Source organism: Petromyzon marinus, chromosome 79 (genome assembly GCF_048934315.1).
Source record: "Petromyzon marinus isolate PM22_M1 ecotype Great Lakes invasive population chromosome 79, UKy_Petmar_22M1.pri1.0, whole genome shotgun sequence".
Taxonomy (NCBI): domain Eukaryota; kingdom Metazoa; phylum Chordata; class Hyperoartia; order Petromyzontiformes; family Petromyzontidae; genus Petromyzon; species Petromyzon marinus.
In genome coordinates, this window is record NC_133745.1 from 20,173,977 (window position 1) to 20,186,694 (window position 12,718).

Genomic DNA, 12,718 nt, shown 5'->3' on the forward strand with positions numbered 1-12,718 from the left:
ACTCCCTTCTACACCGTGTGTGGACTAATCTCCATCTGTTCCATCTCACTCCCTTCTACACCGTGTGTGGACTAATCTCCATCTGTTCCATCTGCACTCCCTTCTACCCGTGAGTGGACTAATCTCCATCTGTTCCATCTCACTCCCTTCTACACCGTGAGTGGACTAATCTCCATCTGTTCCATCTCACTCCCTTCTACCCGTGAGTGGACTAATCTCCATCTGTTCCATCTCACTCCCTTCTACACCGTGAGTGGACTAATCTCCATCTGTTCCATCTCACTCCCTTCTACACCGTGTGTGGACTAATCTCCATCTGTTCCATCTCACTCCCTTCTACACCGTGGGTGGACTAATCTCCATCTGTTCCATCTGCACTCCCTTCTACCCGTGAGTGGACTAATCTCCATCTGTTCCATCTCACTCCCTTCTACACCGTGAGTGGACTAATCTCCATCTGTTCCATCTCACTCCCTTCTACACCGTGTGTGGACTAATCTCCATCTGTTCCATCTCACTCCCTTCTACACCGTGTGTGGACTAATCTCCATCTGTTCCATCTCGCTCCCTTCTACACCGTGTGTGGACTAATCTCCATCTTTTCCATCTCACTCCCTTCTACACCGTGTGTGGACTAATCTCCATCTGTTCCATCTCACTCCCTTCTACACCGTGTGTGGACTAATCTCCATCTGTTCCATCTCACTCCCTTCTACACCGTGTGTGGACTAATCTCCATCTGTTCCATCTCACTCCCTTCTACACCGTGTGTGGACTAATCTCCATCTGTTCCATCTCACTCCCTTATACCCGTGAGTGGACTAATCTCCATCTGTTCCATCTCACTCCCTTCTACCCGTGTGTGGACTAATCTCCATCTGTCCATCTCACTCCCTTATACACCGTGTGTGGACTAATCTCCATCTGTTCCATCTCTCTCCCTTCTACACCGTGTGTGGACTAATCTCCATCTGTTCCATCTCACTCCCTTATACACCGTGCGTGGACTAATCTCCATCTGTTCCATCTCACTCCCTTATACCCGTGAGTGGACTAATCTCCATCTGTTCCATCTCAATCCCTTCTACCCGTGTGTGGACTAATCTCCATCTGTCCATCTCACTCCCTTATACACCGTGTGTGGACTAATCTCCATCTGTTCCATCTCTCTCCCTTCTACACCGTGTGTGGACTAATCTCCATCTGTTCCATCTCACTCCCTTATACACCGTGCGTGGACTAATCTCCATCTGTTCCATCTCACTCCCTTATACACCGTGAGTGGACTAATCTCCATCTGTTCCATCTCACTCCCTTCTACACCGTGTGTGGACTAATCTCCATCTGTTCCATCTCACTCCCTTCTACACCGTGGGTGGACTAATCTCCATGTGTTCCATCTGCACTCCCTTCTACCCGTGAGTGGACTAATCTCCATCTGTTCCATCTCACTCCCTTCTACACCGTGTGTGGACTAATCTCCATCTGTTCCATCTCACTCCCTTCTACACCGTGTGTGGACTAATCTCCATCTGTTCCATCTCACTCCCTTCTACACCGTGTGTGGACTAATCTCCATCTGTTCCATCTGCACTCCCTTCTACCCGTGAGTGGACTAATCTCCATCTGTTCCATCTCACTCCCTTCTACACCGTGAGTGGACTAATCTCCATCTGTTCCATCTCACTCCCTTCTACCCGTGAGTGGACTAATCTCCATCTGTTCCATCTCACTCCCTTATACACCGTGCGTGGACTAATCTCCATCTGTCCATCTCACTCCCTTATACACCGTGTGTGGACTAATCTCCATCTGTTCCATCTCTCTCCCTTCTACACCGTGTGTGGACTAATCTCCATCTGTTCCATCTCACTCCCTTATACACCGTGCGTGGACTAATCTCCATCTGTTCCATCTCACTCCCTTATACACCGTGAGTGGACTAATCTCCATCTGTTCCATCTCGCTCCCTTCTACACCGTGTGTGGACTAATCTCCATCTGTTCCATCTCACTCCCTTCTACACCGTGTGTGGACTAATCTCCATCTGTTCCATCTCACTCCCTTCTACACCGTGTGTGGACTAATCTCCATCTGTTCCATCTCACTCCCTTCTACACCGTGTGTGGACTAATCTCCATCTGTTCCATCTGCACTCCCTTCTACCCGTGAGTGGACTAATCTCCATCTGTTCCATCTCACTCCCTTCTACACCGTGAGTGGACTAATCTCCATCTGTTCCATCTCACTCCCTTCTACCCGTGAGTGGACTAATCTCCATCTGTTCCATCTCACTCCCTTCTACACCGTGAGTGGACTAATCTCCATCTGTTCCATCTCACTCCCTTCTACACCGTGTGTGGACTAATCTCCATCTGTTCCATCTCACTCCCTTCTACACCGTGGGTGAACTAATCTCCATCTGTTCCATCTGCACTCCCTTCTACCCGTGAGTGGACTAATCTCCATCTGTTCCATCTCACTCCCTTCTACACCGTGAGTGGACTAATCTCCATCTGTTCCATCTCACTCCCTTCTACACCGTGTGTGGACTAATCTCCATCTGTTCCATCTCACTCCCTTCTACACCGTGTGTGGACTAATCTCCATCTGTTCCATCTCGCTCCCTTCTACACCGTGTGTGGACTAATCTCCATCTTTTCCATCTCACTCCCTTCTACACCGTGTGTGGACTAATCTCCATCTGTTCCATCTCACTCCCTTCTACACCGTGTGTGGACTAATCTCCATCTGTTCCATCTCACTCCCTTCTACACCGTGTGTGGACTAATCTCCATCTGTTCCATCTCACTCCCTTCTACACCGTGTGTGGACTAATCTCCATCTGTTCCATCTCACTCCCTTATACCCGTGAGTGGACTAATCTCCATCTGTTCCATCTCACTCCCTTCTACCCGTGTGTGGACTAATCTCCATCTGTCCATCTCACTCCCTTATACACCGTGTGTGGACTAATCTCCATCTGTTCCATCTCTCTCCCTTCTACACCGTGTGTGGACTAATCTCCATCTGTTCCATCTCACTCCCTTATACACCGTGCGTGGACTAATCTCCATCTGTTCCATCTCACTCCCTTATACCCGTGAGTGGACTAATCTCCATCTGTTCCATCTCAATCCCTTCTACCCGTGTGTGGACTAATCTCCATCTGTCCATCTCACTCCCTTATACACCGTGTGTGGACTAATCTCCATCTGTTCCATCTCTCTCCCTTCTACACCGTGTGTGGACTAATCTCCATCTGTTCCATCTCACTCCCTTATACACCGTGCGTGGACTAATCTCCATCTGTTCCATCTCACTCCCTTATACACCGTGAGTGGACTAATCTCCATCTGTTCCATCTCACTCCCTTCTACACCGTGTGTGGACTAATCTCCATCTGTTCCATCTCACTCCCTTCTACACCGTGGGTGGACTAATCTCCATGTGTTCCATCTGCACTCCCTTCTACCCGTGAGTGGACTAATCTCCATCTGTTCCATCTCACTCCCTTCTACACCGTGCGTGGACTAATCTCCATCTGTTCCATCTCACTCCCTTCTACACCGTGAGTGGACTAATCTCCATCTGTTCCATCTCACTCCCTTCTACACCGTGTGTGGACTAATCTCCATCTGTTCCATCTCACTCCCTTCTACACCGTGTGTGGACTAATCTCCATCTGTTCCATCTCACTCCCTTATACCCGTGAGTGGACTAATCTCCATCTGTTCCATCTCACTCCCTTATACACCGTGCGTGGACTAATCTCCATCTGTCCATCTCACTCCCTTATACACCGTGTGTGGACTAATCTCCATCTGTTCCATCTCTCTCCCTTCTACACCGTGTGTGGACTAATCTCCATCTGTTCCATCTCACTCCCTTATACACCGTGCGTGGACTAATCTCCATCTGTTCCATCTCACTCCCTTATACACCGTGAGTGGACTAATCTCCATCTGTTCCATCTCGCTCCCTTCTACACCGTGTGTGGACTAATCTCCATCTGTTCCATCTCACTCCCTTCTACACCGTGTGTGGACTAATCTCCATCTGTTCCATCTCACTCCCTTCTACACCGTGGGTGGACTAATCTCCATCTGTTCCATCTGCACTCCCTTCTACCCGTGAGTGGACTAATCTCCATCTGTTCCATCTCACTCCCTTCTACACCGTGAGTGGACTAATCTCCATCTGTTCCATCTCACTCCCTTCTACCCGTGAGTGGACTAATCTCCATCTGTTCCATCTCACTCCCTTCTACCCGTGTGTGGACTAATCTCCATCTGTTCCATCTCACTCCCTTCTACCCGTGGGTGGACTAATCTCCATCTGTTCCATCTCACTCCCTTCTACACCGTGTGTGGGCTAATCTCCATCTGTTCCATCTCACTCCCTTCTACACCGTGTGTGGACTAATCTCCATCTGTTCCATCTCGCTCCCTTCTACCCCGTGGGTGGACTAATCTCCATCTGTTCCATCTCACTCCCTTCTACCCATGGCTGTGCCAGGAGAGGGTGGTACTGCAGCTGTGATTGTGTGGGCGAATCTCCATCTGTTCCATCTGTACAGGGAGTGGCTAGAGAGCATCGTCATTATCATCGATCGGCTTAAAACTTCTCAATTTATAAAACTCACTCCCAAGTGGTGATGGTGGTGTTGGTGATGTTGCTGCTGATGTTGGTGATGGTGCTGCTGATGTTGGTGATGGTGTTGATGATGTTGGTGATGGTGCTGATTATGTTTTTTTTTATTTTTCAGGAGCCGATGGCAACAAAAACATGGGAGGTGAGAGATTCAACCTGATCCTCACCCTGTACCACTCACCCATCCAGCCACTCACCCATCCACCCACTCACCCATTCACCCACTCACCCATCCACCCACTCACCCATCCAGCCACTCACCCATCCACCCACTCACCCATTCACCCACTCACCCATCCACCCACTCACCCATCCAGCCACTCACCCATCCACCCATTCACCCATCCACCCACTCACCCATCCAACCACTCACCCATCCAGCCACTCACCCATCCAGCCACTCACCCATCCACCCATTCACCCATCTACCCACTCACCCATTCACCCACTTACCCATCCACCCACTCACCCATCCAGCCACTCACCTATCCACCCACTCACCCATTCACCCACTTACCCATCCACCCACTCATCCATCCACCCACTCACCCATCCACCCACTCACCCATTCACCCACTTACCCATCCACCCACTCACCCATTCACCCACTTACCCATCCACCCACTCACCCATCCACCCACTCACCCATCCACCCACTCACCCATCCACTCACTCACCCATCCAACCACTCACCCATCCACCCACTCACCCATCCACCCACTCACCCATCCACCAACTTACCCATCCACCCACTCACCCATCCACCCACTTACCCATCCAACCACTCACCCATCCACCCACTCACCCTCACCCTGTATCATCCACCCACTCACTCACTCACCCTCCCACTGATCCACCCATCCACCTACTCACTCACCCATCCACCTACTCACTCACCCATCCACCCACTCACCCATCCACCCACTCACCCATCCACCCACTCACCCACTCAACCACTCACCCATCCACCAACTCACCCACTCAACCACTCACCCATCCACCCACTCACTCACCCACCCACTCACCCACTCACTCACCCATCTACCCACTCACCCACTCACCCTCACCCTGTATCATCCACCGACTGACCCACCTATCCACCTACTCACTCACCCATCCACCCACTGACCCAACCATCCACCTACACACTCACCCATCCACCCACTCACTCACGCACCCACCCACTGACCCACCCATACACCTACTCACCCTTCCACTCACTCACTCATCCACCCGCTCACCCACCCACCCACTGACCCACCCATCCACCCACTCACCCTTCCACTCACTCACCCATCCACCCACTCACCCTTCCACCCGCTCACCCATCCACCCGCTCACCCACCCACCCACTGACCCACCCATCCACCCACTCACCCATCCACCCACTCACCCATCCACCCGCTCACTCACGCACCCACCCACTGACCAACCCATCCACCTACTCACCCTTCCACTCACTCACCCATCCACCCACTCACCCATCCACCCACTCACCCCTCCACCCACTCACTCAACCATCCACCCACTGACCAACCCATCCACCTACTCACCCTTCCACTCACTCACCCATCCACCCACTCACCCATCCACCCACTCACCCATCCACCCGCTCACCCATCCACCCGCTCACCCACCCAGCCACTGACCCACCCTTCCACTCACTCACCCATCCACCCACTCACCCATCCACCCACTCACCCTTCCACTCACTCGCCGACTAATCCTATCCCTAATCCTCTCCCTGAACTTAACCTAAGCCTCTAACCACTAAACTACTGACCACTAAACCCCTAAACACTAAACCTCTAACCAATAATCCCATAATGACTAAACCTCTAACTACTAAACCACTCCCCACTAAATCACTAACCACTAAACCTCTAACAACTTATCCCATAACCACTAAACCCATAAACACTAAACCTCTAACCACTAATCGCATAACCACTAAACCTCTAACCACTAATCCCATAACCACTAAACCTCTAACTACTAAACCACTCCCCACTAAATCACTAACCACTAAACCTCTAACAACTAATCCCATAACCACTAAATCTCTAACTACCAATCCCATGACCACTAACCCCATGACCATAACCAAGAATCCTATACACATTGACTCTAAAACCCGAAACACCAAGCCCCAAACGCAGCCCTAATCCAGGACTACTACACCCTAACTCTGTAACCCTAACCCCATAACCCTAACCCCATAACCCTAACCCCATAACCCTAACCCTGTAACCCTAACCCCATAACCCTAACCCCATAACCCTAACCCCATAACCCTAACCCTGTAACCCTAACCCTGTAACCCTAACCCTGTAACCCTAACCCCATAACCCTAACCCCATAACCCTAACCGTAACCCTGTAACCCTAACCCCATAACCCTAACCCTGTAACCCTAACCCCATAACCCTAACCCTATAACCCTAACCCTGTAACCCTAACCCTGTAACCCTAACCCCGTAACCCTAACCCCATAACCCTAACCCGTAACCCTAACCCCATAACCCTAACCTGTAACCCTAACCCTGTAACCCTAACCCCATAACCCTATAACCCTAACCTGTAACCCTAACCCTGTAACCCTACCACGCTCACCACCACCATCACTACCATCACTACCACCCTCACCACCACCCTCACCACCATCACTACCACCCTCACCACCATCACCACCATCTTCACCACCACCCTCACCACCACCATCACTACCACCATCACCACCACCCTCACCACCATCACTACCACCCTCATCACTATCACCACCCTCACCACCATCACTACCACCCTCACCACCACCACCACCCTAACCACCACCATCACTACCATCCTCACCACCCTCACCACCTTCACCACCACCCTCACCACCATCACCACCACCATCATCACCATCACCACTATCACCACCATCACCATCACCACTATCACCACCATCACCACCACCATCACCACCATCACCACCACCATCACCACCATCACCACCACCATCACCACCATCACTACCACCATCACCACCATCACTACCACCCTCACCACCATCACCACCATCACCACCATCACCACCACCATCACCACCATCACTACCACCATCACCACCATCACCACCATCAACACCACCATCACCACCATCACCACCACCATCACCACCATCACCACCATCACGACCACCCTCACCACCACCACCATCACCACCATCACCACCACCATCACCACCATCACCACCACCATCACCACCATCACCACCACCATCACCACCCTCACCACCACCACCATCACCACCATCACCACCATCACCACCACCATCACCACCATCACTACCGCCATCACCACCATAACCACCATCACGACCACCACCACCATCACCACCATCACCACCATCACCACCACCATCACTACCACCATCACTATCACCCTCACCACCACCACCACCACCCTCACGATCCCCACCCTCACCACCACCCTCACCACCCCCCATGCTATCACCACGCTCACTGCCAGAAGCCACACAAGGAGGAGTTGGTGCTGTTTGTTGCTGACCGCTTCGTGTTTGTGTCCTGTGCAGGGGACGACTCTAAGGACAAGAAGTTCCAAAGTAGGAGACACTCACCCACACACTCACCCACACACTCACCCACACACTCACCCACTCACTCACTCACCCACCCACTCACTCACTCACCCACTCACTCACTCACCCACTCACTCACTCACCCACTCACTCACCCACTTACCCACCTACTCACCCACTCACTCACTCACTCACCCACCCTCTCACTATCTCACCCACTCACCCACACACTCAACCACACACTCACACACTCACCCACACACTCACCCACTCACTCACCCACTCACTCACTCACCCACTCACTCACTCACCCACTCACTTACTCACTCACTCACCCACTCACTCACTCACCCACTCACCCACCCACCCACCTTCTCACTCACCCACTCAATCACCCACTCACCCACTCACTCACCCACTCACACACCCACTCACCCACTCACCCACCCACTCACTCACCCACTCACTCACTCACCCACCCACCCACTCACTCACCCACCCACCCTCTCACTCACTCACCCACTCACCCTCTCACTCACCCACCCACCCTCTCACTCACCCACACACTCACTCACCCACCCTCTCACTCACTGTCCCCTCCCCGTCGCAGCCTCCCAAGCCACGTGCTCGTTCTTCGGCGCGGGCTCTGTGCGCACCTTCGACGGGGAGCTGTTCAGGGCCCAGCGGCTGTGTCCGCTGACCCTGGCGCAGGACTGCGAGGGTCTCTACTTCGGCGTCGACCTCGCCGTGCGAGGCGACAACCGGGCCGGGGACGTCACCGTCCGACTCGCCCAGGCCACCGTCACGTTCCACCCCAGCGCCTCAGAGGGGGGAGCAGGAGTCAGCCTCGATGGGAAGAGGTGGGCTCGCTCGCTCACTCACTCACCCAGTCACTCACCCAGTCACTCACCCAGTCACTCACCAAGACACTCACCCAGTCACCCACTCACCCAGTCAGTCACTCACCCACTCACTCACCCAGTCACTCACCCACTCACTCACTCACCCAGTCACTCACTCACCCACTCACTCACCCAGTCACTCACCCAGTCACCCAGTCACTCACTCACCCACTCACCCACCCACCCACCCAGTCACTCACCCACTTACTCACTCACCCACTCACCCAGTCACTCACCCAGTAACTCACCCACTCACCCACCCACTCACTCACCCACCCACTCACCCACTCACTCACCCACTCACCTAGTCACCCACTCACCCAGTCACTCACACACTCACTCACCCACTCACTCACTCACCTAGTCACCCACTCACCCAGTCACTCACTCACTCACTCACCCACTCACTCACCCACCCACCCAGTCACTCACCCACTCGCTCACTCACCCAGTCACCCAGTCACTCACCCAGTCACTCACCAAGACACTCACCCAGTCACCCACTCACCCAGTCAGTCACTCACTCACTCACTCACCCAGTCACTCACCCACTCACTCACTCACCCAGTCACTCACTCACCCACTCACTCACCCAGTCACTCACCCAGTCACCCAGTCACTCACTCACCCACTCACCCACCCACCCAGTCACTCACCCACTTACTCACTCACCCACTCACCCAGTCACTCACCCAGTAACTCACCCACTCACCCACCCACTCACTCACCCACTCACCCACTCACTCACCCACTCACCCAGTCACCCACTCACCCACTCACCCAGTCACTCACACACTCACTCACCCACTCACTCACTCACCTAGTCACCCACTCACCCAGTCACTCACTCACTCACTCACCCACTCACTCACTCACCCACCCACCCAGTCACTCACCCACTCACTCACTCACCCACCCACCCAGTCACTCACCCACTTACTCACTCACCCACTCACCCAGTCACTCACCCAGTGACTCACCCACTCACCCACTCACCCACCCACTCACCCACTTACTCACTCACCCACTCACCCACTCACTCACCCACCCACTCACCCACTCACTCAGTCACTCACTCTGTGATCCACGGCGCCAATCACTCATTGAACTCATGCACCCGTGCCCCCCCCACTCGTGCCCCCCCCACCCGTGCCCCCCCCACCCGTGCCTCCCACCCGTGCCCCCCCCCACCCGTGCCCCCCACCCGTGCCCCCCCCACCCGTGCCACCCCCTACCCGTGCCCCCACCCGTGCCCCCCCACCCGTGCCCCCCCCACCCGTGCCCCCCCCACCCGTGCCCCCCCCCACCCGTGCCCCCCCCCACCCGTGCCCCCCACCCGTGCCCCCCCACCCGTGCCCCCCCCACCCGTGCCCCCCCCCAGAGTGGAGTCCCCGTTCGAGGGCGTGGGCTTCACGGTGAAGGGGAGCGGCGCCTTCAGAAGCCTCTCGGCCAAGGGGATCGGCCTCGATGTGGCCTGGGGCGAGGACGCCGTCACGGTGAGAAGTGTGCCGCTGGCGGTGTGGTGTGGTGGTGGTGTGGTGCTGGTGGTGTCGTGGTGGTGGTGGTGTGGTGGTGGTGGTGGTTGTGGTGGTGGTGGGGTGGTCACGACACCACCACCACCACAACCACCACACCACAACGTCCACCACCACACCACCACCACCACACCACTACCACACCACCACCACCACCACCAAAAAACCACCACCTCCACCACGACACCACCACCACGACACCACCACCACCACCAGTGTATAGTGTAGTGTATAGTGTAGTGTAGTGTATAGTGTAGTGTAGTGTATAGTGTAGTGTATAGTGTAGTGTAGTGTATAGTGTAGTGTATAGTGTAGTGTATAGTGTAGTGTATAGTAGTGTATAGTGTAGTGTATAGTGTAGTGTACAGTGTAGTGTATAGTGTAGTGTATAGTGCACAGTAGTGCAGTGTACAGTGTAGTGTACAGTGTAATGTGTAGTGCAATGTAGTAGTGTACAGTAGTGTAGTGTGCAGTGCAGTGTACAGTGTAGTGTATGGTGTAGTGTAGTAGTGTACAGTAGTGTAGTGTACAGTGTAGTGTGCAGTGTGGTGTATAGTGTAATGTAGTAGTGTACAGTGTAGCGTGCAGTGTAGTGTACAGTGTAGTGTATAGTGTAATGTAGTAGTGTACAGTGTAGTGTGCAGTATAGTGTAGTGTATAGTGCACAGTGTAGTGTATAGTGTAGTGTACAGTGTAGTGTATAGTGTAATGTAGTAGTGTACAGTAGTGCAGTGTACAGTGTAGTGTACAGTGTAATGTGTAGTGCAATGTAGTAGTGTACAGTAGTGTAGTGTACAGTGCGGTGTACAGTGTAGTGTGCAGTGTAGTGTAGTAGTGTACAGTAGTGTAATGTACAGTGCAGTGTACAGTGTAGTGTGCAGTGTAGTGTGTAATGTAGTAGTGTACAGTAGTGTAGTGTACAGTGTAGTGTGCGGTGTAGTGTATGGTGTAGTGTAGTAGTGTACAGTAGTGTAGTGTACAGTGTAGTGTGCAGTGTGGTGTATAGTGTAATGTAGTAGTGTACAGTGTAGCGTGCAGTGTAGTGTACAGTGTAGTTTATGGTGTAATGTAGTAGTGTACAGTGTAGTGTACAGTGTAGTGTATGGTGTACAGTGATGTGTACAGTGTAGTGTGCAGTGTATAGTGTAATGTAGTAGTGTACAGTGTAGCGTGCAGTGTAGTGTACAGTGTAGTGTGTGGTGTAATGTAGTAGTGTATAGTGTAGTGTACAGTGTAGTGTATAGTGTAGTGTATAGTGCACAGTGTAGTGTATAGTGTAGTGTACATTGTAGTGTATAGTGTAATGTAGTAGTGTACAGTAGTGCAGTGTACAGTGTAGTGTACAGTGTAATGTGTAGTAAAATGTAGTAGTGTACAGTAGTGTAGTGTACAGTGCAGTGTACAGTGTAGTGTGCGGTGTAGTGTAGTAGTGTACAGTAGTGTAGTGTACAGTGCAGTGTACAGTGTAGTGTGCAGTGTAGTGTGTAATGTAGTAGTGTACAGTAGTGTAGTGTACAGTGTAGTGTGCAGTGTAGTGTATGGTGTAGTGTAGTAGTGTACAGTAGTGTAGTGTACAGTGTAGTGTGCAGTGTGGTGTATAGTGTAATGTAGTAGTGTACAGTGTAACGTGCAGTGTAGTGTACAGTGTAGTGTGTAGTGTAATGTAGTAGTGTACAGTGTAGTGTACAGTGTAGTGTGTAGTGTAGTGTATAGTGCACAGTGTAGTGTATAGTGTAGTGTATAGTGTAATGTAGTAGTGTACAGTAGTGCAGTGTACAGTGTAGTGTACAGTGTAATGTGTAGTGCAATGTAGTAGTGTACAGTAGTGTGGTGTACAGTGCAGTGTACAGTGTAGTGTGCAGTGTAGTGTGGTAGTGTACAGTAGTGTAGTGTGCAGTGCAGTGTACAGTGTAGTGTGCGGTGTAGTGTATGGTGTACAGTGATGTGTACAGTGCAGTGTACAGTGTATAGTGTGATGTAGTAGTATACAGTATGGTGTACAGTGTAGTGTGCAGTGTAGTGTGCAGTGTAGTGTACAGTGTAGTG

The 12,718-nt window shown here is 52.4% G+C and overlaps 1 protein-coding gene across 5 annotated transcripts in view; it reads left to right on the forward strand.

The window, feature by feature from the left end:
* LOC142907461 (uncharacterized) overlaps window positions 1–12,718 on the forward strand; it is a 206,582-nt gene that overhangs the window by 17,437 nt on the left and 176,427 nt on the right. For all 5 annotated transcript variants that reach the window (XM_076056975.1, XM_076056976.1, XM_076056977.1 and 2 more), the window contains exons 2-5: window positions 4,769–4,795; window positions 8,230–8,259; window positions 8,846–9,095; window positions 10,519–10,633. In XM_076056975.1, coding sequence (XP_075913090.1) covers window positions 4,769–4,795; window positions 8,230–8,259; window positions 8,846–9,095; window positions 10,519–10,633 — 422 coding nt within the window. The remainder of the gene's footprint in view (window positions 1–4,768; window positions 4,796–8,229; window positions 8,260–8,845; window positions 9,096–10,518; window positions 10,634–12,718) is intronic.